At 34.2% G+C, this 27,956-nt stretch overlaps 4 protein-coding genes across 5 annotated transcripts; all 4 read right to left on the bottom strand.

The window, feature by feature from the left end:
- Window positions 1–10,970: 10,970 nt before the first annotated feature.
- Window positions 10,971–11,419, bottom strand: HB52 (homeobox protein 52). Its single transcript, XM_059588998.2, has one exon. The coding sequence runs from the start codon at window positions 11,415–11,417 to the stop codon at window positions 10,971–10,973; it is 447 nt and encodes a 148-aa protein (XP_059444981.2). The 5' UTR covers window positions 11,418–11,419.
- Window positions 11,420–13,940: 2,521 nt separating this feature from the next.
- Window positions 13,941–14,355, bottom strand: LOC148586717 (signaling peptide TAXIMIN 2-like). Its single transcript, XM_088514989.1, has 2 exons — window positions 14,252–14,355; window positions 13,941–14,064 (listed from the first exon to the last, which is right to left on the bottom strand). The coding sequence occupies exons 1-2, from the start codon at window positions 14,353–14,355 to the stop codon at window positions 13,941–13,943; spliced, it is 228 nt and encodes a 75-aa protein (XP_088371115.1).
- Window positions 14,356–16,841: 2,486 nt separating this feature from the next.
- On the bottom strand, window positions 16,842–21,743 carry LOC132176417 (protein FAR1-RELATED SEQUENCE 9). 2 transcript variants are annotated; one of them, XM_059588608.2, is made up of 6 exons: window positions 21,418–21,743; window positions 20,078–20,227; window positions 17,914–19,994; window positions 17,739–17,807; window positions 17,491–17,616; window positions 16,842–17,399 (listed from the first exon to the last, which is right to left on the bottom strand). In XM_059588608.2, the coding sequence occupies exons 2-6, from the start codon at window positions 20,181–20,183 to the stop codon at window positions 17,100–17,102; spliced, it is 2,682 nt and encodes an 893-aa protein (XP_059444591.2). In that variant the 5' UTR covers window positions 20,184–20,227; window positions 21,418–21,743; the 3' UTR covers window positions 16,842–17,099. The 2 variants fall into 2 exon arrangements, with proteins under 2 accessions (XP_059444591.2, XP_059444592.2); XM_059588609.2 differs by lacking the exon at window positions 16,842–17,399 and having other exon boundaries at window positions 17,525–17,616; window positions 17,919–19,994.
- Window positions 21,744–22,998: 1,255 nt separating this feature from the next.
- On the bottom strand, window positions 22,999–27,463 carry LOC132176220 (uncharacterized protein At4g28440). The gene is made up of 2 exons (XM_059588362.2): window positions 26,904–27,463; window positions 22,999–23,479 (listed from the first exon to the last, which is right to left on the bottom strand). Exons 1-2 carry the CDS (start codon window positions 27,169–27,171, stop codon window positions 23,289–23,291), a joined length of 459 nt encoding a protein of 152 aa, XP_059444345.1. The 5' UTR covers window positions 27,172–27,463; the 3' UTR covers window positions 22,999–23,288.
- Between the last annotated feature and the right edge of the window lie 493 nt (window positions 27,464–27,956).

Below are 27,956 nucleotides of genomic sequence, written 5' to 3'. Positions count from 1 at the left end.
TTTTTTATTTAAATAATAATAAAAAATAATTAATATGATGTAAATGTTAAAAATATTAAAATTAATTTAAAATATATATATATATATATATATATTCAACTTTCAAGTCTTTTGCGAAACACACCATGAGGTCATAGACAAAGAAGACACCAATGCGACACAGGTGCATTATTTTTCTTATTTTCTATGATGTGACAGGTATGGTTCACTCACAAGTTTTTCTTATTTTTCTTATTTTTTATGATGTGATAGATATGGTTCACTCATCAGGATGATCACTCACAAGTTTCCAAGAAGAAATTGCCAAGAAATGCCTGAAATAATTTTGTCATGACAACCTTGTCAAAGTCATCACTATTTGCTGCCAGTATTGTCGGTGGGAGTTTGGAAAAGTGGTCGTATTCTCCGCTAATGTTATTACAACATTCTCAGTGGGTGGGAGTTTGGAAAAGTGGTCTTATTCGCCGCTAATGTTATTACAACATTCTCAGTGGGAGTTCAGAATACGGAGTTTGGAAAAGTGGTCGTATTCTCTACTAATTTTATTACAATATTCTCGGTGGGAGGTTGGAGAAGTGGTCGTATTCTCTACTAATTTTATTACAATATTCTCGGTGGGAGGTTGGAGATGGGAGGTTGGAGAAGTGGTCGTATTCTCTACTAATTTTATTACAATATTCTCGGTGGGAGGTTGGAGAAGTGGTCGTATTCTCTACTAATTTTATTAATTTTATTACAATATTCTCGGTGGGAGTTTGGAAAAGTGGTCGTATTTTCCACTAATTTTATTACAATATTCTCGGTGGGAGTTTGGAAAAGTGGTCGTATTCTTCACTAATTTTATTACAATATTCTTGGTGGGAGTTTGGAAAAGGAGTTATGTGTCTGCCAAAGTCTGATGTGGCTTTATTAAAAAAAAAAAAATTGTTGAAAAATCTCTCTCTTCCTAGTCCTGTTAGATTTTGTTTTTTTATTTTTTTGTTAAATTTTTATGAGTTAATATTTAGTTTCTAATGCCTCAAAATTTATTTTTAGATTTAAAACTAAAACCTAGAAGGTAAAAGGTTAACTTTTTAGGAATTGTATCACTCAAAAATGATTCGATCATCCTAAATTTGGTGCTAATGCTTCAAATTTAGTATTAATACTTCAAATTTAGAGAATAATGCTATTCAGCAGCATTAAGTGCGGAACCAGTCCGCCAAAAAGGCTGGGTTAACCAGCCTTTTTATTAAAAAAAAAAAAAAAAAAATTTCACAACCACGCGTGAAGGACTTAAACAGGTTAGAGGTTTCAAATTTTTTATTTTTTCCCCCAAATCCCCAAAACGTTTCCCTCTCCTCCTCTCCCACGGTGCTCCCTCCCTCCCCTCATCCAAAACTGGTCACGTCACCACTCGAAATCCGGCCGATCTCTACCCGCCACAACGACCGGCGACGCCCACCATCCAAAAACGGCAAGTCACCAGCTCGAAAATCCGGCCGAACGCCACATCCGGTAATTTTTCTCTCTTATTATCTGGTTTTTCTCTTGTTTTGTTGGGCTGAAATCATGATGACCGATTATAGTAAGAATTGGTGGTTTTTTGTTTGATTTCGAAAATGGGTAAGAATTTTTGGTTACTTTTTGTTTTTCATTGGGGATTATGGGTTTGGTTCTAATTTTTTGATTTCTTTACTATTTTGATGGAATTTGGATGGCCGAATACTACCCTAATCTGACATTTGAGGTAAGCTGAATGGGTATAGGTTTTGTTGGGCTGAAATCATGATGACCGATTATAGGAAGAATTGGTGGTTTTTTGTTTGATTTCGAAAATGGGTAAGAGGGAATGACTCTGCATATGTTGCTTCAAATAAGCCGGTTTCTTGAAAGTGGCACCACATTCTGTGCAAGTATTGGATTTTGTCCCCTCCATTTTCTCTTCTTCATCAACACCTTTCTCCACCATCTCTTCCTGAAAAGTAGCGAAACAAAGAAAAAATAAATAGCAAGTTCAATATACAAACAAGCACATATTAGCGAGAGAGAGAGAGAGGTAGATGCAGACCTTGTGATGGATGAGGATGTAAGAGCTGATGAGGGACTTCTTGGACCTGCAAATGCCGCAGTACTCACAGAAATAACTCCTTGTGTCTCTGAATATTGGCTTTTCTATCTCTCCCATCTCTCTCTCTGTATGCATCACTCCAGCGAGACTGTCGCGCCCGCCCGGGCTTTTAATTCACAAAAAAGGAAGAAAAAAAAATTAGGGTGTGAACTAAACTTTTGTCAAAGCTAGAACAAAGGAAAATTTTCAAACTTTTAGTCCCCAGTCCAATAAACCAAAGCTCTTACAGAGAGGAAATAAAATTTAAGGGGTGCTCCGGTTCTACCTCCAAATCCCCCAATTTCTTGAAAATTTAAACTAAATCTCTAACTGGGCATCAATGAAACAATACCCATTCGATTACCCTAAATCAACAATCACAACCCAACATAAATTATGAGCAACCGTGAACATAATCTTCCAAAATTAGTCTTAATCGTCATATGGGTATATCAAAGAACTACCAATTTCACCATAATTCGAAATTTAAGGCACAATCAAGGGGAAAGCAGGACTTGAGAAGAAAAAGAAAAAAATCACAGTTACGAGAAGGATTTAGAGCGAATTACCTCAAGTAGTTGCCCAACCAAATCCTCTTCGTTTCCTTCCTGCCTTCGGTGATTACTACAGAAGAGAGGGTGTCTGAAGGGAAAGAGTGGCATCCAGTCATCCACAGCTTGAAAAATATTGATTTTTTTTTTTTTTGCATGATTATATGACTAGGGTTACATTACATTATTGAGCAGGTATCGGCCCAACTTTAATTACGACTGGGCTTTGGGCCCGCCTGGATCTATTGGAATTTCACAAAATAAATCCCCAAAACTAAAACTCTACGATACATACAAGTAATCTTACACGTATCTTTACACTTTTTGATGTCGCCTTTAAAATTATTATTAAATTTATGATTGATTATTATTAATAGTAATTTTAAGATTCATTAGGAGGGAGTGTCTGTAGCACTTCTCAAAACATATATAACGTTTCTCTTTTTATGGTTGGGAGAGTGGAGCCAAGGGCGAGAAACTATAATTTTTAGTTTGGTGTGGCAAAATTCTTTAAAAAAAAAAAATTCTTGGCGGATTAATAGAGATCTATGTAATAGTTCAATACAATTCAACAACTATAAGAAACAATGAATATACAATATGTAGTCCGTACGTCTCTCTTCGCTTCTGCTCTCTCTTTTCTTTTCTCTTTCTTATTGTATTATTTTATATTTTATATATATTTCAACAAAGGACAACAAAACTCGTGAAAAACTTATCGTCACTAATATTACTTAAGTTTTGTCAAAAAAATAAAAATAAAAATAAATAAAACCTCCAAATGAGCCAAAAATCGTCACTAAGACTCTCTTGTTACTTGTTAGCGACTATATATATGGTAGCTAAACTCTCTTATTGGTCACTAATACTCTCCTTTTAAGAATCACAAATGTGGTTGCTCCACATATGTGCTTGCTAATTCTCTCCTATTAATTTTCTGGAAATATGTAATGTTTTGATTAGTTGTAAGTGAAAAATAACACTTTAGACCCCAAATACAATGTAGTTAACAACATCAAATAAAATTTGTGGTGATAAAAATATTGAAACCAACAAGAATATATAATCCAAACATCACCAGCACATCAATAACAATTTTTTTTTTCTTTGACAAAGAGGAAACCCTTTGACACTAGAAGGTAAAACCTCTTGGGGGCATCAAAACATACAATAGACTATTGTATAATTGATTTTGTTTTCAACTTGATTTTATTCAATGTATTGTTTTTTGTTACGTTTAACTTAGGGTACAATAGACTTTTTTATACAGGTTGACACATACTAATTTTTAATTTCAAAAGCAAAAAGGAAGAAATATTTTAGAATCTCTATTTGTGGTTGTAGTAGCACAAAAGGTTAATAAGGCATTTGTTCTTAACTTTTTTTTTTTTATTAGCCCAACCCTTTGAAATATTCAAAGGTTGATGGTATATTCCTAGCTTGATGCAATATTAACATAATCCAAGCTTAAAATGAAATGACTTTTGCTATATATAAATACATCTATTTCCCTATTGTATCCGGCACAAGAAAGAAGAAGTATGACTAAAATTATAATATACGTTTTTATCTTTATTATCGTCTTCCTCTCCGGCGTCTCTGCTTTTCCTGTAAACGGAGGTAATTAGTTCTAATTTTCTTAATTATATCCTTATTTAGCATCTAATATAGATTTTAACTTTGAATCTGTCAAGCCAAAACTAGGCTATATAATTATTGGGCATGTTATATAAAGGTTTTGTTAATTATTTTTAAAATATTAACTAAATGATTACATCAAACATTATTCCTAAGTGCAATGATCCTAAGTTTAAACTTCAACTCTACGGTTTAGAAAATTTTAATTAATTATTCTACGTATTGGACAAGTGTTATAATACAAATTAATTTATTAAATTAACTTTTTTCTATTAGGGTAAATTTTTAGGATATTTGGTGATTTAATATGATATCAGAGCAGTCTCAGCAATTCACCTCTTCAAGTACATATTACACGTATTAGGTCTCGCTTGTGCTTTAAAAATCTTGATGATTCATGTTTCTCTCACTTCTAAATTTTCACTCATTGATAATATTTTACCTATAAACAACATTGAATTTTGAGTAGCTCTAAACCTTTGGTGATTTATAGGTGAATTTTGCTCAAACCGTAGTAAGATCAAGAAAAGTTTCTCTAAAAATGGTTATACGAAAAGATATTAATGCTATATGTATCAATGTTTTAGAAATTCTATTTATAAAATTAACATAATTTTATAACTCTCAATGTCACTTCAATAGCCCCGAGAATACTAACCAAGTAATGTTCTCTCTTTCTTTCTCTATCTAATCGACTTCAATTTTTTTTTTTTTTTTTTTTTTTAATTATAGAAAGTGGACATGAATCGGCTTCAAAAAAAATTTCTTATACTGTAGAAGGTGGATACGAATATACTAAGGAAAGCAAAAAATTCAAGGGACCTTGTAAAGCGGTGGACGGGACCCAATGTAAACTTGATTGCAAAACGGAGGGCGCACGAACTGGAATATGCTACGACTATAAGTGCCTATGCTTTTTCGTGCGACGTCACATACCCTAGAGGCCAAGAGATCCAGGCTGGCAAAGAGAGATACAACAGAAACAAAATAAAGTAGAAAGAAATACTATAATGCACAATGATTATTGTCTTACTAAAATAAATTGTGCACGTGGTTGTGTTGTGATTTCCAATATATGTTTCATGATTGAAAAAATTAAATAAACAAGTTATATAATTTGAAGTTATTTGTAACAATAGCTTGTGAGAAATATTACTCAATAATATAATATGTGGTAAAAATCTAGAAAACTAATGTTGCATTTTGCTAGCTATTTCACTTTTTTTAATTTTTTTTTGTAACTGCTAAAAGGTCATCATTAGCGTCCACTTCCAAGTCGACACTAATGATCAACAGTTGATCATTAGCACCGGACCATTAGCGTCCAACGCATTAGCGTCGACATGTCGATGCAATTGAATAAAACGAGGTCGCCCCTAAAGATCAAATTTCTTGTAATGTAAGAATAAAATATGAGGAACTAATTAACTCACCAATCCAACAATTCCAACAAACGAAAAAAAAAAAAAAAAAAAAAAAAAAAAAAAAAAAAACAATGCTTAACGGCATTTTGTCACTCAAACCAATTAGGCTTATATTTTGTGTCTTGTGTTTTAAATAATTTCGAAATTAAGGCGTAGTGAATGCAATTTTTTGACTATATATAGTGACATTTTCAAAAGTACTTAAAAGACAATTGACCATCCAACTAATTGAAGGTAACAAATGAAGCTTTTTACCTTTACGTACATATGAAGGTCCAAGATAACTTTAGATCCCACGCTAATAAACAGATAATTTTAAGGGTATTTTTTAGATAAATTTATGAGTCAACATGCCAAAATAGATCACATGCACCTCAAATGTTTTTTTTTTTTTTTTTTTTTCAGTTTTAGTAGCCTAAGTTTTTCAAAAACATGCAATAAATCCTTATGTTGGTTTTTCGTCTGAACTTATGTTGTCCGTTAGTGCCACGTCATTTTTGCATTATTTTTCCGGTTTTAGTAACCTCACATAAAAATAATAAATAAGGACTATTTGTATTGTAAAATACTAAAGTGAAAATATAATAGCACAATGTAACCTTCAGGCTTTATTTTGTTGATGTATATCATAGACCGAACTACTTGTCCTTATTTTCTTTATCCTTGTCTTTATTTATTTTCTTATTTCATTATTAATTTCTTCACACAAGGCTCACCGCCAAATTTGCCAATCTGACGAAACATATCCTACAGGGAGACAAACTCAACACCGACTTGTCATGCATTAATATTTATAGCTTTATGTGAAGACTCTAAAAGGAAAAATATGCTAAAATTAGGAGTATATTATACATAGAGAAATGCTACAGTTCTTTTTGGTATCCTGCTGATCTTACATAGATATTATTTTCTAAAAGAAAATGAGGGACTAGTGGTATAAGTTTTTTTTTCCTGCTTTTTAGAAAACAATATTCACGTAAGATCATGAGAACACCATGAAGAACCGTATCATTTATAACCAAAATTGCTCGTAAAATATAAATATTCAACTTCCCAATAACAACGTTGTAAATGAAAATATATCATCTATATACTTATAATCAAATATGTATCTATCTTAAAAAAGCCTGTAAAATAAACCCAAGTTGCAATTAACATATAGAACACTTTAAACTACAATTAATTTCTTTGAAAATAAGAATGGCAAAGGCCGGGCAAATACTACAATAGCATGCAAAAGAAAAAATAATTTCTAAAAGGAATAAAACAGATAAACAACAATTAAGAATAAACATATATAGAGAGAATAAATGGGAGGAGGAAAACCGCCCGTCTGGTTTTTTCTAGAGAGAGAGGCTCTAACTTCTCTCTAGAAAAACCTTTTCCACCTCCTTGTGGGGGCTTTCCACCTCCTTGTGAGGGCTTTTAGGGGAGGAAGATTGGTTCTTTTCCTTTCCTCCTCCCCTTTTTCTTTTTTTCTTTCTTTTTTTCTTCCTCTGTTCTCTCTCCCGTTGTTGTTTTTTGTAGTGTTTTTTTTTTTGTTGTTTCCGTTCTGTCCAGATGCGCCGACATCCTCCCTTTCCAGCTCTCAGCAGCCGCCGCTCCGCCATCGTCAGCTCTCCATGGCGCCGCACCGACCGTTTCTTCACTGGGTCTATTGAAGGTTTTAGATCTAGTTTTTTCAAAACTAGGTCTACAATTTTCTACCAGGCTTTTACCACCATGCGCCTCTCCACTGTGGCCTCCGGCATCCCACCATTCATCCGCCATCTGCCACTCTTCGCTCCGATCACCACACGTCGGAGCGTGGTCCACACTCACCGGCACGTGTGTCCCACGCGCCGGTCAGTGTGTATCACCTTCTGTTTTCCGGCCACGGCTGCTGCTATCCGGTTGTTTTTTTACGTTTTTGTAATTTCTTTTGTATTTCTGTTGCTTGTTGTTTTGGGTAATTGTCTCCCTGTTTTTTCTAGGTCAGATCTAGATGTGGAGGCTTTTGTACCTAGTTTGGTGTTGGTACCTCTCTCTACATCAGTCCCTGCTACGGACTTTGACAGTGCATATTCGACTTCAGCCTCTTACCAGTGGTTGATGTTGTTTCCTAGCGGGGTTCAGATAGGTTCGCCTTAATCTGGATCCCTTTTGCTTCTGTTACCGCTTTGTGCGGCCCCTTGAGAGAACTGGGTCACTTGTTTGACCTATTTCCTACACTTTATAATTATTTCTGCACTGTTATTGTTTATTTTGGGTTTGTTGTTGGGGAGCCCACCCCACTTTTAGTTTTTGGATTGTCCATTCTCTCTTCCTTTCGGATCAGGAATGGGAAAGATCCTCCCTTGTAACCCAACCCTTTTCCATAATCAATTATATATATATATATATATATAGAGAGAGAGAGAGAGAGAGAGAAAATAGAAAATGAAACTTACCTAATAATCCAAACAATAGCGAAACTACATGAAATCATTCACTCTTTATTAATTCTTGCAACACTTAGCAGAAAGAGAGCAGCGCAGAGAGAGTATAGCAAAGTGAGGGGGAGGGAGTTACGACTCCCTCTTCCCCGCCCCCTTTCTCCTTCCCCCTTCTCCCTCCTTTTCCCACCTCCACTGTAGATATCGACCTGGGCGCATGTGTCAATGGTCCTCGGGGTGCATTATAGCGACGCGTGGCTAGCCAGCGATGGTGCGTGGAACGCGTGAAAGTGTATTAGGTTTTTATTATTGTATTTTCATTGTTTTTAAATAAGAATGTATTCTTTCAAGATCTACTTTTAATAGCGATTTATGGGGTGAAGTTTTATTCGTTTTCTTTGGTTTTGTTTTCACGAATCCTCAAGAATAACAGAATTGGTTTTCAATCGGTCTTTTATTTTCTTACTGTTCATTTTCTGGGAGCAAACCGGTCATACACCAATAACGGAGGAGTTATCATGCATAAAGAAGAATTGTCACTATGGTAGAGACAATAAAAGGGATTGCGATTGTTAAAGCGCTAGTAGCAGAGATTAAAAAAAATAAAAAAATAATTAAAAAAAAAAGCCAGAGAATCAATGACCTGGCAGTGGATAGAGACATGATTCGTCGAAATTTGTTGTAGATCTAAAATTGATTGGGACGGTGACTTTTCATAAATATTGTCTTAGCCCAAGAGGCTATTGTGTATGTTATAGATAATATTTGAGTTGTGAAGACTCTAAATTTTATCTTTGGCATTGTACGGAGCATTTTGTCCAATTTGATTGTTATATCAATGAAGAGATATTTCATTAAAAAAATTAAAAAAAAAAAAAAAAAAATCCAAACAATAACTCCGACATGAGATGGGAGTAAAGAAACCCTATCAAAAAAACCCAATGGCTTGCATCCGCAATCTCCCATAATTCTTAGTTTGTCTTTGTCTTTTTTGCACATTTTTAATTTATTTTATTTTATTTTATTTTTAGGTCCAACTCCATAGCCCTTTTACCTTTTTTCAATACATAACACAACAAAACTCATTTTAGGGTAAGAGAGGTTATAATTGCTCCCTATGGGTGAAAAGACATACGGTTATTAACCGCTCGTTAACCGCTAACCACTTTTAAAGGTGGTTGGGAAAAATTGCTAACCGCCTAACCTATATATATACATGAAAGGTTGTTTTGTTTTTTTTTTTTTTTTTTTGTTGATTTATTTATTTAGTTTTTTAAATTTTTTTTTTTTTTAAAAAAAAAAAAAAAAAAAAAACATCTTTTAAAAAGTGATTAGCGATTATTAGAGTTATTAAGTGGTAACCGCCTAGGCGGTTAGTGGATTTTACTAACCGCCTAGGCAACTACGGTTAGTGGTTTTAGCTAATAACCACTAACTGTAAAGTTACCAAAAATTGTATTTTGATTTTTTGAAGAAAAAAAGTATTTGTAAATGTGAAGAAAAAGCCTTTTGGAGAGAAATTCATTTTAACATGCCACATTTTTAATATATGGCATTTTTTAAGGGTTTCAATGCTTATAAATTGCCTAAATTCCTAATTTAAAAATCTACAATTTCTTTAAAATCATAGAAAATCCTAATACAAGTGTAGTTTGGAGTGTCATGATCTGTAGCGAATAGCTTAATTATAATTTATATGTTGCTACATCATTTAAAATTTTTAATTAACGTGACACCATGTAAATCATTAAATACAACAAAACTTAATTTAGATCATAAAATAAATCATCGTCACCATTAATTTCTCTTTAAATGAGAAAATCCTAGTTGTCTTCATAATGATGATCAGGTCATCTTCTGAAAGATCTACATAGTAGGGGTGTCAACCCGCTAGTTATAGCCAGTTACCAGTAACAGTAATTGGCCCTCTCAGTCCAGTTACTGGTTTTTACATTTTAAGACACTTAGTTATAACCGGTGACCGGGTATATATATATATATATCTTTTGGTTGTTGATTTGTTTAAGGGTTAAATACTCTTTTGCTCCCTAGGATTTCAATACTTTATTTTTTCCTGTTAGGGTTTCATTTTTATCATAGGAGATACTTGTGGTTTTCATAAAGACCAAGATGGTACCTCCGTTAAAATTTCGTCTAAAATTTAACGGAACGTCACGTCAGCACCAATCAGATGTCGTCACGTGTCATATAATTAATTTTTTAAAAAAAATAAATCATATTTAAAAAAAATAAAAAGATTAGAAAGTTTTTATATAGATAAAGAAAAAGAAAAAGAAAAAAGCTCTAATTGTTTTTTTAAATGGCCAAAAAGGCTAAACTAAGCCCAAAAAGTAGGCTCAATGCCCAAAATAAGCCAAAAATGCCTAAATTTTTGAAAACCCGATTACCGGTTCAGATAACCGGGTACCAACCAGTAACCGAGCAGTTATTACATAACTAGTAGCCGATTACTGGTTTCGGTTTTCTAAATTCAATAACTGAGTACCTTATTTTCGGTTCTTGATTTTAGCTAATAACCAATAACAGGAATTGAGTTGACACCCCTACTGTACAATATATAGGGCGATCGACTTTCGACAGCAAAAGTACTAAACTAATGACTCAAAAAAGTATTGTCGTCTTATATTTGCATGGTTTCAATTATCCATCTTTTATATATATATATATATATATATATATATGGAGCAATTAAAAAAAAAAATTGATATCTACCAGTAAAAACAAATCTAAAATATTAATTCATCATAGAATAAAATAAAACAAATTTAAGTAAAAACCATAACACCAATTTGTTTTTATATTCAACCATTAATTTCTTGCTACATACACGTGCTTATTCACCAATCAAAGAAGCAAATAGTTCCCCATCGATTGGCAAAAACCCGCCATTCTCATCAAAAGAACCAGAAATATTACAACAAATTTGAGGGCCTGTTTGTTTCATTAAAGCAAGAGCCGCCATTTCTTGAGCTTTCTCCAGCTCTCCTTGAAGCCGCTCCACGTCTTTCTCGAGCCTCCTCTTTTCAACCAACGCATTTTCTAGCTGCTGCTCAAGGCTCTGCGTCTTACGCCGAGCTCGCTTGTTTTGGAACCAAACAGCAACCTGTCTCGGGGGGATACCGAGTTGTTTTGCAAGCCGAAGCTTGAGCTCGGCGTCTAGTTTGTTGTTGGCGGCGAAGCTTGTCTCCAGGAGCCTCACTTGGTCGGGGTTTAGCCTCTTTTTGACGTGTTTGGGTGGGTGTACATGTTTTTTGTTTTGGGTGCGAAAGAAATCATCCATTAATTTCAGTAGGGAGAGTTTGATTGTGAAGAAATTTAGTGGGTTTTCATTCTTTTTAAGAGAGTGAAAGAGAGAGAGAGACAGAGACAGAGAGAGGATAATCCGGTGAATGGTACTGGTAGCTATCTCAATCGGGGCTGATTGATGGCAAGGTGGCCTTTCTTCATATTCATGCATGCATGCACGTGGATATCATGTGGGCCGGCCCTACTCGCGAAAGTATTCAATATTATCTGCTATGACTTTGTGATTAGTATTAATTGTTCTTAATTAATTTAATTTAATTTAATTTAATATATATATATATATATATATATATATATATCCTCTTTTTTGTTTGCAATTTTAGTTTCTTGTGAATCATGATAATTATTATTATTATTATTATTTTTAATCATGCTAATTTTCAAGCACTTGGTCTTCTAAGCTGGAATTCTACCAATGGTGTGTCACATATATATATCTAACTTGGTATGCCTAGAGATGAAATGATTTCAGTCCATTTTATTTGAAATAGAGAGAATCCTATTAAGGGAAAGATTTTCAAGATTTTGTAAACACATCGAAATTAACTAACTCCGAAATCGTTATAATAATAATAATTATAATTATAGTCAAATTAAAAAATTTTTTAAAAAAAAAATGCTTTTATACTCTTTCACCATAACGACTGTTACGTGTCTTGAATATAATGTAGAGTAATGATATAAGGAGGACTAGAGTTTTCTTAGAGTCGTCTTAAATATGATGTGGCATTTAAAATCACCAATAGATTAAAATTCAATAATAATTATCTTAAATTGAATGGTAATTTTAAATACCACATCACATTTGAGATGACTTTATGAAAACTCTAATCCTCCTTAAATCATTACTCCTGAAGTTAATATATAAAACAAAAGGGCGGGAAAGGAAATTGATACTAATCCATATTTCTTAGAGAATCTAGTAGAAGTAAAAGCGAAATTAAGCATCATGCTTGAGAAGATCCCAAAAGGGCAAAACCCATATATTGCACACGTTACATCAATGTTGTTGTGTCGTTTGAAGAGGCACACACTCTTCCCCACGATTACGTACGTAATATAATTTGGTGGTTGGAACGTCCTCCGTTCATGTACCTTAATTCATCAATTGTCATCTTCTTTTCATTAAGCACAAACAATCTTATGGCCGGTGTTTCAATATGATGTGACAACTTGTTATATATCGGAATACATTAAAAAAAAAAAAAAAAAAATCTCTAATTTATGTCCAGTCCTGTAGAAGTTTTAGTTTAAAGCCGTGTTTGGCAAATGACTTGAAAAGGGGAGTAAAGCGAAACTGTAGCAGATTTGATTGATGTAAAAAGAAAAAAAAAAAAAGAAAAAAAAAATTAATAAAAATGAATTTTTTTTATTTAAATAGTAATAAAAAGTGATTGATGTGATGTAAAATAGAAGAATATTGAAATTAATTTCGAGATAAATTTTTTGGATATTTGAATCCAGGCGAGTCCAATCCCTTGACAAACATGCCCTATTTTTTATAAAAAAGATAAGCCAAATCCCACAAAGAAAGGTGTGAGGAAGGAATGAGTACTTATTGAGCCCTTGCGTATGGAGGTGTCCAATTGTTTATTTATTTTTTCTTCTATCTTTAGGACCAGTGCTGTTGTTGGCTTCAAACTGTAACTTTATCATTTGTTTGCCACTATGTTCTGCAAGTTAGGTTTTCTCAACCAATAAAAAAGAAAGCAATTTCTACTCTCAAAATTCTGAAAAAAATTTGGAATTGTCTCAACTTAGGTTTTCTCAACCAATATAATAAAAGCATATAATTCTCACATGTTTTCAACACATATTAGTTTAGCTTGAAAAAAAAAAAAAAAAAAAATTTACTTTTACCCAATTTAATAAAAAAAACAAAAAAAAAAAAACAAACAAACACTTTGTCCCTTTTTAAATCCTTTTTCAATCCGAATATAAATTGAGAGCAGAGAGAGATTTAGCTATGTACTTTCAAAAGTTTCAAGCCTCAATGGGGGAGGCCACAATTGGTGCCTTTCTTGCTATTCAACTTGCTTCCCTCTTACTTGAAGGTGACTCTTTGTTCTCTATTTTGGGCCATCAATGAAGGTCACTTTCTCTCGGACCGGCCGAGCACCCCTATCCTAGCTGACTGCATGCCGTCAACATCTTAGCCTCTTCACCAATCGGACCGCTGCAAAAGTTTTTAAATGTGCTAATTCTTGGACATACTTGGTTGTTAAATGGGACGCTTCCCACTTGGTATTTAAAAGCATTCCCAAAAAAAAAATTTTCCTTGCCTCTCTCAAGATTAAGAGCGATAACAACCCCTTGTAATTCTCCCATTTTCCCCATGTTAAATAAAAATAAAAACAAAAACAAAAACAAAAAGTTTTAAGCCATATTATTGGAGTCCCTAAAGCTGACCATCCTGATATTCTTCAACAAATAATTGCATGCATTTGCTTCATGTTCACATTAATTGTTAAAATACATCACAAAATCATAATTTTCATCAGCAAGGAATCAAATCAATAAACCACCGGAGTATTTGTATAGGAAGCTTCACAAGACTCACCGCCAAATTTGCCAGTCCGGCAAAACATATGCAACAGGGACACAAACAACTCAACACCGACCTGCCATGTATTAATATTTACAAATTTTCCCAAAATCAATGTTGTAAATGAAAATATATCATCTATATATTTCTAATCAAATACTACAATAGCATGAGGGGGGAACAAATTCTAAAAAGAATCAAAAAAAAATAAACAACAATGTAGAATAAACATATATAGAGAGAAAATGGAAAAGGAAACTTACCCAATAATCCAAACAATAACTCCGACAAGACACAAGAGCAAAGAAACAAAAGCAAAGGGCAACCCTATCAAAAAACCCAATGGCTTGCATTTGCAATCTCCCATAATTCTTCTTAGCTTGTCTTTTGTCTTTTCTGCAGATTTTTTTTTAATTTTTTTATGAAGTCCAGAGCCCTTTTCGGAAAATAGAAAAATAAATATTTCGATTTATTTTACCTTTACAATATAAAACACAACAAAGCTTCGTTTAGGGTAAGAGAGGTTATAATTGCTCCCTACTTTAGCGGCTCGCATTATATATATAGTCAGAAAGAAAAAATTACTGTCTCACTTCCTCCTTTTGAGCTTTTATTAAATTACTTCATGAGTTTTTACTTTTCTTTTAACTTTTTGAGTTTGTTCTCATTGTTGATCAATCAATCCTTCCATTCATTTCCTTTATAGATTTTAGGGTTTTTTTTTTTTTTTTTTTTAAATGTAGATGGTACCCAAAAAGTTATTAATAATATTATAAATAAATAAATAAATTATTAATAAAAAATAAAAAATTAATAAAAAAAATAAAAAAGAGGAGAAAGGGGTAACTCGAGCCACCCTTTTGGACAAAATGGGGGTGGCCGGCCACTCCCAAATAGCCAAATTTAAAAAAACAAAAAATGTTAGGGTTAGTCATTAGAGGTGACCAAACCATCCCAAAGCCTTTGGGGATAGTCGAATACTCCCTATTTCTTACACTCGTAGGTAACTTTTAAAACCATTATTAAATTTGAAATAAATCTTTATTAGATTTTAATCTAATAGTGATTTTAAAAGCTACTTATGAATTATAAAAAAGTGTGTATGAAGAAGTAGAAGTATGTGTAATATTACTCATAGTTGTATTTTATTTTTTTAGAAAGTATTTTCAAAAGAGTAGTATTTTTTGTGAGGGCCATATTTGAAAAATTATTTAGCCGACTAGTGAAATCAATGCCCTAGCTGCCTGGCCTTTCTTTTCCTGTGTTTTTGTTTTTCTCTGTTTGTACGTGTTTGTATTTGCCAGAACAGAAAAATCCCTTGCAGGAGACATATGAAATCCTGGGGTGTGAGTTTGAAAATTGAACTCATGACTTTACCTTCCAGCCTTCTTAATGGAAAGAGGATCATATGCCATTAGATTCAAAGACCATTGGGAAGAAATTTACAGAGTTTATAGAATTTTGTAGCATTACAGTAAATATATTTGCTTCTTGCAGAATCAAATAATGTCTACAAATAACGATGCATCTAGTGGACAAAAATTATGCCACTGTTGCATTCCTGTCAAGTTAAGGCACTTTTAGACAGATGCTAATTTTGGTAGAAAGCGGTATGGTTGTTTACGCTCTAAGGTAATTTTTAAATTTAAATCTTGATTTGATTTATTTTCACTTTGATAATTTGTGGCACTTCATATTTATTTGTCATGTTGAAACCTGGTAATTGTGGGTTTTTTTGCGCGGGCTAATCACGAAGGGGCCCCTAAAAAAAGTAAAAAATAATAAATAAAAAAAAAAGATTAATTGAATGGTTGAAGGACACAAAACGAGTAATGCGGGCTGAAATTACTAGATTAGAAAGATAACTAACAAAATACAAGGAGAAGATGGAGGACCACTCTGTCCAAATTCAACTATTGTTAGACCGCACAATACATAAGAATGTCGCTTTGAAAATGTACCAAGTTGCCTTTGAATTTGTTATTTTGTTGTTGCCTTTTTTTTGTTAGCCGTTACAACAATACCAGTGGTACTAATTAAGCCAATGTTGAGATAATGCTTGTTCATTATTTTTCAAGTTTGTCTTCCTTATGGGTTTGTGTTATTTTGTTATGTTTTTATTAGAATCTGTGAGCAAAGAATGGAAATGTTGTGTACTTTCCTCATGAAGTGAAAAAAAAGAGAGCAGGAAATAAGAGGGTTGCTTTCATTATTTTGATACGTAAATTGTAACATCAAGATTCATTAAGTTGAGTCAAGGTTAGGAAATTGAGAGACAAATTGAAGATGCTAGTAATTCTAATATCTTTAATATTCATTGATTTGGTAAGAAATTTCCAGAGAATGAATACAAAATTCCTTTGAAATTATAGAGACAGTTAGTGGCCCATATAATATGATGTTCAATATGCTTATCTTTCATGTTCATTATTCATTAATTTGGATTTGGTCCACCCGTTTCTCAATCCTTTCTATCAAAGGTCAAAATATGATGCTTAAGAGGATGACAACAAAGTGAAGGGAAACGAAATTCATCAAAGCAATTTTGCCATTTGTGCCCTAGGTTAAAGACACTTTGGGAGCAAGAAGAGATAATTGCACATTGATTATTGCCCTACACAGCTTCCTAACTCTTCTTTCACTAATGGGCATTTCTTTTCTTTTTTGGGTTTCTTCTAAACTGTGGTTCTTGTTTGATTGCAACTCTACATCCATTGCAATTTTGACTAGAAAAATCGAGCATCTTTCAGCCATTTTCACTACTGCAAGGCAACTTAAACCAAAGTTTATGCAATACATGTTTACCTTCATTGATCAAATATAAAGATAATCGTGGAAACAAGGAGATATCAATTCTCAAAGTTATGATGACAATGCTCTGGCATACCAATACAAGGTCCAATATAGTAGAACACAACCATAGAAGAGTTGAATCTCAATCCTACCCCTTCCCCTTCCCCACTTCTCTATTAATTTACATATTTTCTCTATTAATTTACATATTAGGTATCAAAATAATGAAATCTCAGTACAAAAATTATGCGACCGACCATCAAAGGAATGGCTTTGAGATACACAGCAAAACGGTTATTGGCATAAACTATATTTTGGTTATATGATCTTAGAAATAATGACATGCATCAGAGAACGGATACTTGAAAGCTCATAACCAATAATCGTAGGCAAGTATTGTTGATGGTTGAGCAAGGCGTAGATTTCATTGAAGATGGGCCGCACATGCATTGCAATCATCGAGTCTGTTGGGATTATAGCATTAGCAATGTGTGTCATCCAACCAAATTTTTGGGGTATGTTGTTATTGATACCGTAAGATAGATGCCGCAAAAGGTGAAGCAATACTACTTGGCTCAAAGGGAGAGGATCTATAGACAAGATACACAGTAGATCAACCTAAAAAAAACAAAAAAAAAAAACTTTAACACACATACTTCTAAATAAATGACTTCAATAACTAACATAACATAGTGATGAATTTATAAACCTGAGAGCATAGCCAATATACAATTGACACATCACATCTTTGTAAGGCTGCATCGAAAGCTTCTTCATATTTCTGTTGGCTGACTAATTTTGATAACTCATTTGTTGGATCAACCGGCATCACAACCTAATGCACACATGAACAAATCTAAGGTTTGTAAGAAATCTGTACGCACATTGAATTCCAACATAGAAACCACATAAATGGCATGCCTACACAATGAGGCAAACAAAAGATGGAAAGTATACTTGAGTAAGAACGGAATCATGGTGACCGCCCAAGGTTTGAGCCATTGTTGTTGCCATAGAGATGGAGCCCTACATAATAAATTAAACGAATGCAAAATCAGAATTAAACAAATGTCAAACAATGGCCTCCCTATACGTTTAACCTTAGGAGTAACACCTTATTACTTTGCACTACCTTACCATCATTACTTTGAATGGCTTCATTACAGCTAGCAGATGCAACTGCATGTGAAACATTATGGTAACGCTGACTGGGCACAACAGACCTTAAGGCACGGTATTTCTCCTTTAACATATCAACAGTTTTCATCACTTCCGTGAAATATTCCACGCTTTCTGATGTGAGCGATGCTAATTCTTCACAATTCTTGCACATTCTATCATATCTTTGGGAGCTTGAGTTACCAACAAACGCATCACAACTACTCTTAATCAAAGTGTATTTTCGCTTTATATTCTTCATCCATCTGTCAAGAATATATCTTGATGGCAACGTTATAACTTTCTTTGTCAATAGAACAGAAATTGAATGCTTGCATATGATGCCTCTTAATTCAAACATTGCACAAGTGCACTTCACTTCAAATTCATCTTCATTGAAGAAAACACCAAATATTTTGTCGATCATGCGGTTTCCAGGAACGACAACAGTTTCAATTACTTGATAAGTAGAAATTGCACCTTCACTTTTAAGAAGAGAGTTATTACAAGACACACATGTCCCAAACTGTTCTTGAACTTCTTTAAACTTTGCATTTGTGTAAACATCTTGAAACAGCTTCTCTAAAGGAAAGACAGTTACACATGGAATCGTGCGATTAAAACAATCGAAATCAGAATGCGTCTCCCTCTCAACCATTTTCCTGAAAGCATTATCAAATAGATCAAGAAATTCCTTTATTGTGGTTTTTGAGTGCACATAACTATCAAGAAATCCATTCATATTTTCACTCTGCTGTGTTGTATCCATTCCCGCCCAACACGTATCTTTCATATATGCCGCCACCCAAAAAGTCCGCTCACGATATAACCGATTCAACCATGGGTTATCCTGAAGCTGATAACTCTCAATTAAAATTTTCCAATTTTTCTCGAATTCATCAACAGTGATAGAATCATACAAACAAGTATTTAGGGCACTCCTAATGTCATTGTAATGATCATGTGATCCGAACTTTTCAGGGAGTTTTCTCATAATGTGCCATAGACAATATCTATGCCGAGTTTTTGGAAAAACTCTCGCAATTGCATTTTTCATTGCTCTAGTCCGATCTGTTATAATTGCACTTGGAGCTCGGTTGTTCATGCACTTCAACCACGACTCAAACAACCAAACAAATGTGTCGGTATCCTCGTTTGATATTAGTCCTGCCCCAAAAAGTATTGACTGACCATGATGATTCACTCCTACGAAAGGAGTAAATGGTATGTCATATCTATTAGTCAAGTATGTCGTGTCGAAAGTAATGGCATCCCCAAAGAATTCATACGCTGCCCTACTTCGTGTATCAGCCCAAAACACATTTCGCAACCTACCATTATCATCCATGTCCATCACATAATAAAAGTCATCATTCTGGCTTCGCATTCTTGTGAAATAATCACAAAGTGCTTGACCACCTCCTTTGCCAAGCCGAAGCTCTCTTGCCTTGTTAATAAAATTTCGACACTCTCTCTCTCCAAAGGGAAGATTCTCAAACTCTCCCATTTCAACCAATGAGTTAAAATTCTTATTCGCGCGTATTCCAGCTCTATCATTAAGCTCACGTCTTCTTTTTGCAGGATCATTTATATTCTTATAACATCTCAAAAACCTTGCTTTGCTTGGGCTTAAAGAATGGTTATGCTCAACCACCACCTTACTCAAAAACCACGTTCCATCATCCCATAACGTTGCACAAATCCTAGCATTACACTTTGTTCTATTAGTTGTTGGATTTGGCTTCATAGCATTACTTGTATTGCGAACTCTTGAGCATTCACGAATGCATGTAAGGAGCATGTATCTCGGATGACCATCTGGTGTCTTCTTAATCATTCTTCTTGACACACCAAAACCAGCTTGCTTAGCATACTTCTTGTAATATGAGATAACCTCTTCATGTGAACTAAACGTCATTGACTTCTTTGGTGGTTCAACTTTTTCATCCCCATCAATCATCTTGGATAATAAGACATTGTCTTCGTTATCATCCGACTCTTCCTCCGAACAAAGCATCATTGATTCCTTAGGTTTTTCAACTTCTTTATCCACACCTATCAAAAGGGATACAAAGTTAAAAGCCATCTTGGTAGGTCAAAGCAAAATTATAACACAAACAAAAGATGAAAAGTCTAACCAGTTTGAGGGCAATCTTGCTCGGTTAAAGCATCGTCATTTGGAATACGCATATACAAAGATTCAACTTTGCCCTCATTATCCAAGCGTGAGCTTGAAATGTCCATTTAAGAGAAGAGAAGGCAACCACAATGGGTAATTGAAAACCGACCTAATGCATAATTCAAAATATTATTGAATAAACCAACTATAAATGCTGCTATGATTTAGATAGCATACGTAATTGAAATTAATTAGAGGAAAACGGCACTACCTACCCATGTACACATGAAATATAAAATAGAAACACCTAACCAAAAGAAGACAAAAGATCAAGAAAATCACAAAAACTATAAATATGTAAACAATCATAAGCAATTGTCCATTGGTAAAGAGTTTAGAATAAGGCATTTAGTTGCAATCTTCAAAACATCGATACTTTCTTTCTCTCCATATCAAAGCTAAGTGGCAAGTAACCATATTATAGACAAGCAACAAGATCTATACAGTGGCAAGAATTCAAACTATAATTGGTGTATGAATATAATATTCTCATAATAATGTCAATCGTGTTGTTCACATTGTTCCAAATTTAATAAAGCGTCCAGATTGTTCCAAATCTGTACATTTAATGAAGAGTCCAAATTGTTCCAAATTCCTTTTACCCCAAACGTCATCGTTTTTAATTCAAGAGTTGTCTAATTTGCTGAGTAACTAAAACCCGACATTAAAAAAACAGAGTACAAGAATGAAAGGGGCACAGGGTTCTCTCTCAGACAAATAGTCACAGAAGAATGGAATAAAGTCATCATTTTGTGTTCATCACCAAGAAAAAAGATACTACTTTTTACATAACTAGTTGCCTCTGGCACTTTCGCCTCACAAGTCACAAGGCACCTTTAACCATATTGAATTTGCAGAAGACTACATTAGTACAAACAGATTGACATTCAATTAGCAACTTCAATCTGGTACCAACACAAGCAAGCAGATTAATGAATACGGTAGAACACCTTGAATAGCATACAAAGATACAAATGACCATCACAAGATACTTCAAAACTTCAAATACTTGCATCTGCAATTAATTTACTGCACCTTTCAAAAAACACAACAGCTTTGAGTTTCAAGTTAGTATTAAAATTTGGGAGCATTTAGAAAATCCGGGATTTTGCTTTGGTTGCTTCAGAACCAATCCCAAAAAAAAAAAATTAACTCAACCATTTGGATTCATATGGATTGTGTAGACTAGAAAATAAGTTGGTTCAAGTACTTCATATAACAAGGATTTGGTTCAACCTCGCTCTAATTTTAAGAACCAAATTCCTATTTATTAATTACTCGAAAGTATATTCGGCGCACCTGGTTTGTTTGGGTTTTTGGTACAACCCGTCAATCGTGGAGGAGGAGCACCGTAGCGTCTGAGAGAGAGCACCGTCTTCTTGCTCGTTTCCGTAGCCAAAGCACCGGCGCCGGTGGGGTTTTTCACCGTCTGAGAGAGAGAGAGAGAGAGTGGTCTGAGAGAGAGTCAGATGAGAGAGAGCGTCGACTTCCAGATCTGAGAGAGACCGTCTGAGAGAGAGAGAGAGAGAGAGAGAGAGAGCACCGGCGCCGATGGAGTTTTTCGCCGTCGGAGAGAGAGAGCGGTCGCGTGGTTTGGTGGTCTGAATGTCTAGATCTGAAGCTGCTTTACATTTTTTTCTCCCAAAAAAAAAAAAAAAGTGAGGACGTGGCAAAAATATAAAAGGTAGGGCAAAGGAATGAAGCACGTTTCCACTTTCCACTATGGTGGTGCCAAGGCCATTTTGTTAAGAGAAATAATTGACATTAATAATTTGTTTATTTTTTTTATAAATTTAATAAATCAATTATTAAATTTGTGGGGTTCATTTTTCACACTGACAAATTCATAAATTGAATAATTAATTTATAAGATAATATAAGAAAAATATAAACAAAATATTAACGCTAATCATTTCTTAATTTGTTAGTGACTCAATTTAGCCGTGAATTGGTGCTTAGATCAGTTTGTGATTCATCCGTAGCTTTCCGTACCGTCTGTCGTCTAGGCTGGGATTGAAGTTGTGAATGCAAGATTCTCATGGGAATGTTGAGCAACATTATCCTTTTTTTCTTTGTTTTAATTTAAGAATAATTTTCTAGTGGAGATTAAGTTGGTAATATATAGATTCTCAATCCTTGTTTCTTCTTTTTTTCTTTTCTCCTTTTTTTTTATTATTTTATATTATTTTATGTATAAGCATGCATCATATACATGGCAATTGGCAAGGATCAAGACCCTCTGGGACTCCAAAGAAACTCTATCGCGTAGGATACAGAGTTCTTATAATTTCATTCAAAACATTGACTTGCATGATAAAACTGGGAAGGTTTCCAATCTTTCTGAATTGTGTTTAATGTGATTCATGTTTTATGGTGGTGCTCAAGTTATGACTTCAAGCCTAAGAAAAAAAATTACTGAAAATGTTCATCTTAGCAATGTTCCAATAATTAGGTCAGCAAGCTCAATTGGTCCAAAAATGTCCAATTTAGATGGACTTCACATGCAGACCCAAAACCAGTTGAACACTTTGGACGGTTATAGCGAGGAATCCCATGCCCAAATAAATTTTGAATTGCCCGATCAGCTACCCGAGCAGTTGAGTTCCCCATAAACTTTCACAATAGCTAGCAATTTGGGAAGTTCATTGTTGTGAATCCCAATCCCCTCCCCCCTCCCCTCCACCTCCACTATGGCTCAATGTGCAACTGCCTCTTTAAGTATAACTTCCATTACATTTTTTTTTTGATACGTAAGTATAACTTCCATTACATTTATACTTCTACAAACACGAACTCATCAAAGTTACTCTTAAAAATTAACCAACATCTAGTTTATGCATCCTATGCAGATCCAGTAATCTTCAACAATAAGAGAAGAAAAAAAGAAAAAGAAAAGACCTTTAATCATTAAATACTTGTTCATATTTCCAGCTTAGGCAGGGTCAAAGCTGTCCCTGCCAATACCTAACAAAGCCCTACTTGTCATGGTAGTCATATTAAGAGAAAAGAAAACTAGTTCCAGAAGACATCTGTCAGCCAACACCAAATTACAGATTCCAATTGATAAGATAGAACCACATTTACTAGGAATTAGGACAAATCATCACAACCTTAAAAATTCTGAAGCTACTCTTATATCAAAATATCAGCTGCCAAAAGATCCCAGTCACTCACTCCTCCACAACATTCACCAGCTCATATTCAACTAGAGAGAGATTGTTATCCTCCTTGACAACAAAATTTGCAGGCTCAGTCACCTCAACACGACCCCATTTGTCTACTGCTAGCCTCATAGATCCCTTAAACATGTCAATCTTTGCATTGCGGAGAATAACTGTTGTACCAGGCTGCATCATATCCACTGGGGAAACAATAAACCCTCATTAACATTACAATATACAAGAGTCAACCAATAAACCTTGTAGTATATATGCAAAGAAAGATATAGTCCCTTACATATGATTTCCCTTTTCTTAAATTGAGGTATTAAACTCATGACCTCACCCTCCACCACACACTTACAAGGAAAGGAGATTCCATTAGAGCTAGAGCTCATTAGCCATTGCATAGTATTTCCGTAAATATTTCATATTTTCAAATCATGAAAATTCTAAGCTATGATTGAAAAAAGGGTCTTGATTACAAGTTCTAATCATCAGGAATTTTATATATATAAAAGTAATTTTTTATCTCCAGATGGAGGGAGAAGGGGAGAGATTCTAATTAGTAATCTCCGCTTCATGAGGTGTTTCCACAATCATCAAGAAAATTTCACAAGATGATTGTGGAAATGCCAACCTACCATGATTTTAGATTGGGATCAGGTCTGTTTGTTATACATGCCCCAAGGAAATTAAAGCAGACCATTGGAGGCTGACCAAAATGGTAGTTGTGTCATAGAAATCCCAATATCGGAATCAGTCTTATTTCTTCCTAAAGTACGAATAAAAAAAAATCAAAATTCAGTGAATAGGACCTAAAGAAATTTGTTGTTAAGCCAAGAAACAAATAGCAAAGGGAATTTTTATTTTTTTTATCCCAGCACATCTCCCTCCCTTCATCAAGATGATTTACACCCCACATCAAAAAGAAGGCTAACAAGCACAAAAACGCTACTTAACAAAAGGCAAGGACAGGAAATTAGAGAAAATATTTCTTCTAGCCTATTAAGTTAGTAAGTTCACAATTGGAACTGGACGTGTTAGAAAACCCAGAAGCTCCAGAAAGAGACAAAAACAAGATCCCATTCCGACCATAGGAACACAATTTAAAAATGGATCCTGATTTTCTAAGGAATTTTAGTAGAAGAGGAAATTAACCTCTGGAAAAAAGAAAAATCATATAAAAACTTGTCAATGATTTCAGATAGCAAAAGGTTGTTCAGGGAAAAGTTAAAAGCATTTATGTAACTTGATACAGAATTTTACAAAAAATAAAATAAAATAAAATAACAAACTTTTAGATACATTGTCCAGGATTGGGGGACTAAGCGATAAGGAAGTCTACCCCCATTTGTAGCTTATGATATCACCGGTTGGGGGTAAAAGCAGAAATCCTAATAGAAATTTTCAAACCAAAAAGAAAGAGTTTTTGAAGATTTAACTTAAACAGTTTTAGAGCATGAAAACATTCAACCAAAAAGGATTATTATTTGATAGTAGGCACAAAACAGTAGCCACTGAAGAACGACTGAATGTCACTGCCAATTTATTTGGCTGCATATGTCCTATTGGAATCCTTCAGTACTAACCAAAAAACAGATTTGCAACCAGTACAAACACCAAGTATCTTAATCATAGGTGTGTTTATAAGACATCTTTGGGTCACATTGTCATCGCACAACTACCAGTTGAGATCTAGGGCAACTAATAAATGTTAGACAACAGAAATGACCTTAGCAACTATCTAAACAAAACCTTGTGATGCTTCCAAAAAGAAGGCCTCTTACCCTCCAATCTATAACCTGATACCCAATATATATTTCCAATCTTAAATCATTCAAGCCCAAAACCATAAAAATCTCCACAAAAAAAAAAAAACTTGGGTCTTCTGAGCATACTTTGTTGAGATCTCAAACCTATGTTCACCTAACTGCTAAACATAAGCCCTATTTTTGGCTGACTTGTACTTTGCAAAACCAAACATCTTGAACACTTGAAAATTATGAGAAATTAACAGCCAATTTTTTTTCCAGAAAAGCACAAATGAAAAAGGACGAAAACATCATTATCGACAGAACCATACTTTAGACGATAGAAAGTTGAGCATATAAAGAAGATATATTAAGATAATTAAAAATTTACAACAAAAAGTAAGTCACCGTATGATGCAAAAAATAGAACTCAGAAAGAATTATTTAATTATCAAACTCATGAGACAATATAAGCTTTTACATCCAATTAACTGGATATAGGGTCCTTGCAATCATTAAAAAAGGGCACCAAAAAGCTGACAATTAGGATTCATACTCTATAAGATACATATGGCTTTGGAAAAACAAAATATTTGTTAAGACCTGTCAAAAAGAAAAATTGAAGGAAAATCCAAGGAATTGAGCCTCCACAGATTGAGCAACAGATATAATTTCCATCTACCACTATCATATTTTACATTATTGAAAAATTATGAACAAAGTAACTTAAAGAAAAAGTATAACAACAGTCATTAAATAAAATATTAGCCTTGTCTTATTTTCTTTTTCTTTTTCTTTAAAAGGACATCCGCACAGGATTGAAACCCTGGTCTTCACCCTCCACTCCTTATGAGGAGATGCCATTGTCCTATCACCATTGGCAAATGATGGAAAAATATTTTAAATAGAGTTCACCACAGTGAAAAAAGAAATAAGAGCAGAATTTAGTTTGAACATTTACATCCAAAAATGATATAGTTTATCTAGCACATTGCATTGCAAATAAATCAAACAGAGTTTACCTTCATCATTACATGTAGTGAAGACAGTTTAAAACCATATCGCCAACCTCCAGTTTTCAAAAAAATCAGATGCATTGCAACAATCAATTAGAGAGATTATTTTAACTCCATCATAAGATGGAGTGAAGACAAATAGGCCAAACCTCATAAAACAGTTGCATCAATGTTCAATTTCTTGACATCCCAAAAGGCAAAACAAATTAACCCCAATATTCCCTTTTTCCTTCTATTCCTTTCCCCTGAAATTCCAGGCAAACAGACAGCAAAAACTGAAAATTAGCAACAACCCAACACCAAATTACACAAAATGATCAACATAATTTATCATAAAATCCTATAATACCTTCATCAATTAACTAACAAACTCTCTGGCTCGTTAATATATTGCACATTTTAATAATCCAATAAAAAGAAGAAAAAAAAAAAAAACTTCTAAAAGAACACATATAATCCAAACAACAAGACATAAAACAAAACACTTTCATTCCTCTTCCACAATTTTCAGGCAAGTGGCAACCAAACACACACTAAAGAAACAAACAAAAATCAACCATAGAACCCATACAACTAAACAGAGCAAAAACAAAAATTAACAACTAGTGGGGTCCAATCAACGCAAAACGCAAAATATCTTCAACACTCCCCCCGATAGGACTCTTTGTGCACACCATTCCAAACGGACGAATAATCCAAACAGCAGAATCAATTGTAATATAAACATCCAAATCCAAAAAGCGCAATGTCTTCCCCTGCGCACCTCGGATTTCTCAGCAGCAACAAAACAGAAACCAGAGAAACGAAGACAAAAAAACAAATTCAAACACCAAGGCTGGCTACAAAAAAGAGATTACCTTGCTCGTTGCGGGCGGTGAAGACGATGGTGCCGGTGTCATCACCGACAACGCACTCAGCGATCCGGGTCTGGCGAAGATGGTGGGAAACAGAGCGGCCCTTGGCCAAGACAGTGTTGGAGCTGAGAACAATTACAGTGAGGGTATGACCGGTAGTGCTGGGCTTCAACTGCTCCACCTTCTTGAACTCAGGCTTCCTCAGCACCGGCTTGGCATCGCTCTGCTCCAACGGTGGCTGCGACGGTTCTGGAGACGTGCTGCTGGCCATGCCGTCTCGATTTCGCAAACCCTAACCCTAATTCAGAGGAAATAAGGAAATTGAAAAGGGAATTTAGCGTGCGCGTGCGGGCGTCTCTATCTTGGTTTGGCTCTCTTTTTCCCATGGGTTTATTATACTCTTTCTAGTTATAATTGAGCTTCTGACGCTTCGTGCGCGCAATGCACGCAATTACTGGAGTGGGAGTATATATTCCGGCTGCGCCCACTGCCTCTTCGATTCCATGCTTTTGGGTATTCTAAAATTATTATACTCAAATCATTTTTTGTTTACACAAATACATGCGACAGAGGTTTTTTTTCAAGTTTTTTATTTGGTTTTTTGGTCTTAATTTTTAATTAAACAAAGTATTATCAATATATTCATTTTACAAAGACAACTTTTTTCTGTAGCACATTACAACGTTGTTGCAAACTACTTTGTGAAAAGTAAAGCAAAGCTAGAGCACCTGCTTTGTTTTAGGATGGAGACATTTTATGCAGGAGTAGGACCCGCGTCTCACAGTTTTAATGATAAATTTAAAAAATAATTTGACATAAATTAGAAGAATATTTGGTCTTTTTTTATATTATATAAACTTTTAAAAGACATGCTAATATTAATTTTATTTATACGGTTAGATGCATTAATTTTAAGGTTCCGTTCAAACCAAAAAAAAAAAAAAAAAAAAATTAGGTTCCATTTTAAACCCCCCACATTATTTTATATTTTATGAATTGAATCAAAATTACTAAACCGCCACATTATTATTTTTTTTTTTTTCAATTCATATTATA

This window comes from Corylus avellana, chromosome 3 (genome assembly GCF_965113065.1).
Source record: "Corylus avellana chromosome 3, dhCorAvel1.hap1.2, whole genome shotgun sequence".
Taxonomy (NCBI): domain Eukaryota; kingdom Viridiplantae; phylum Streptophyta; class Magnoliopsida; order Fagales; family Betulaceae; genus Corylus; species Corylus avellana.
Note: the sequence above shows the minus strand (reverse complement) of the source record. Positions and strands in the feature narration are given on the sequence as shown.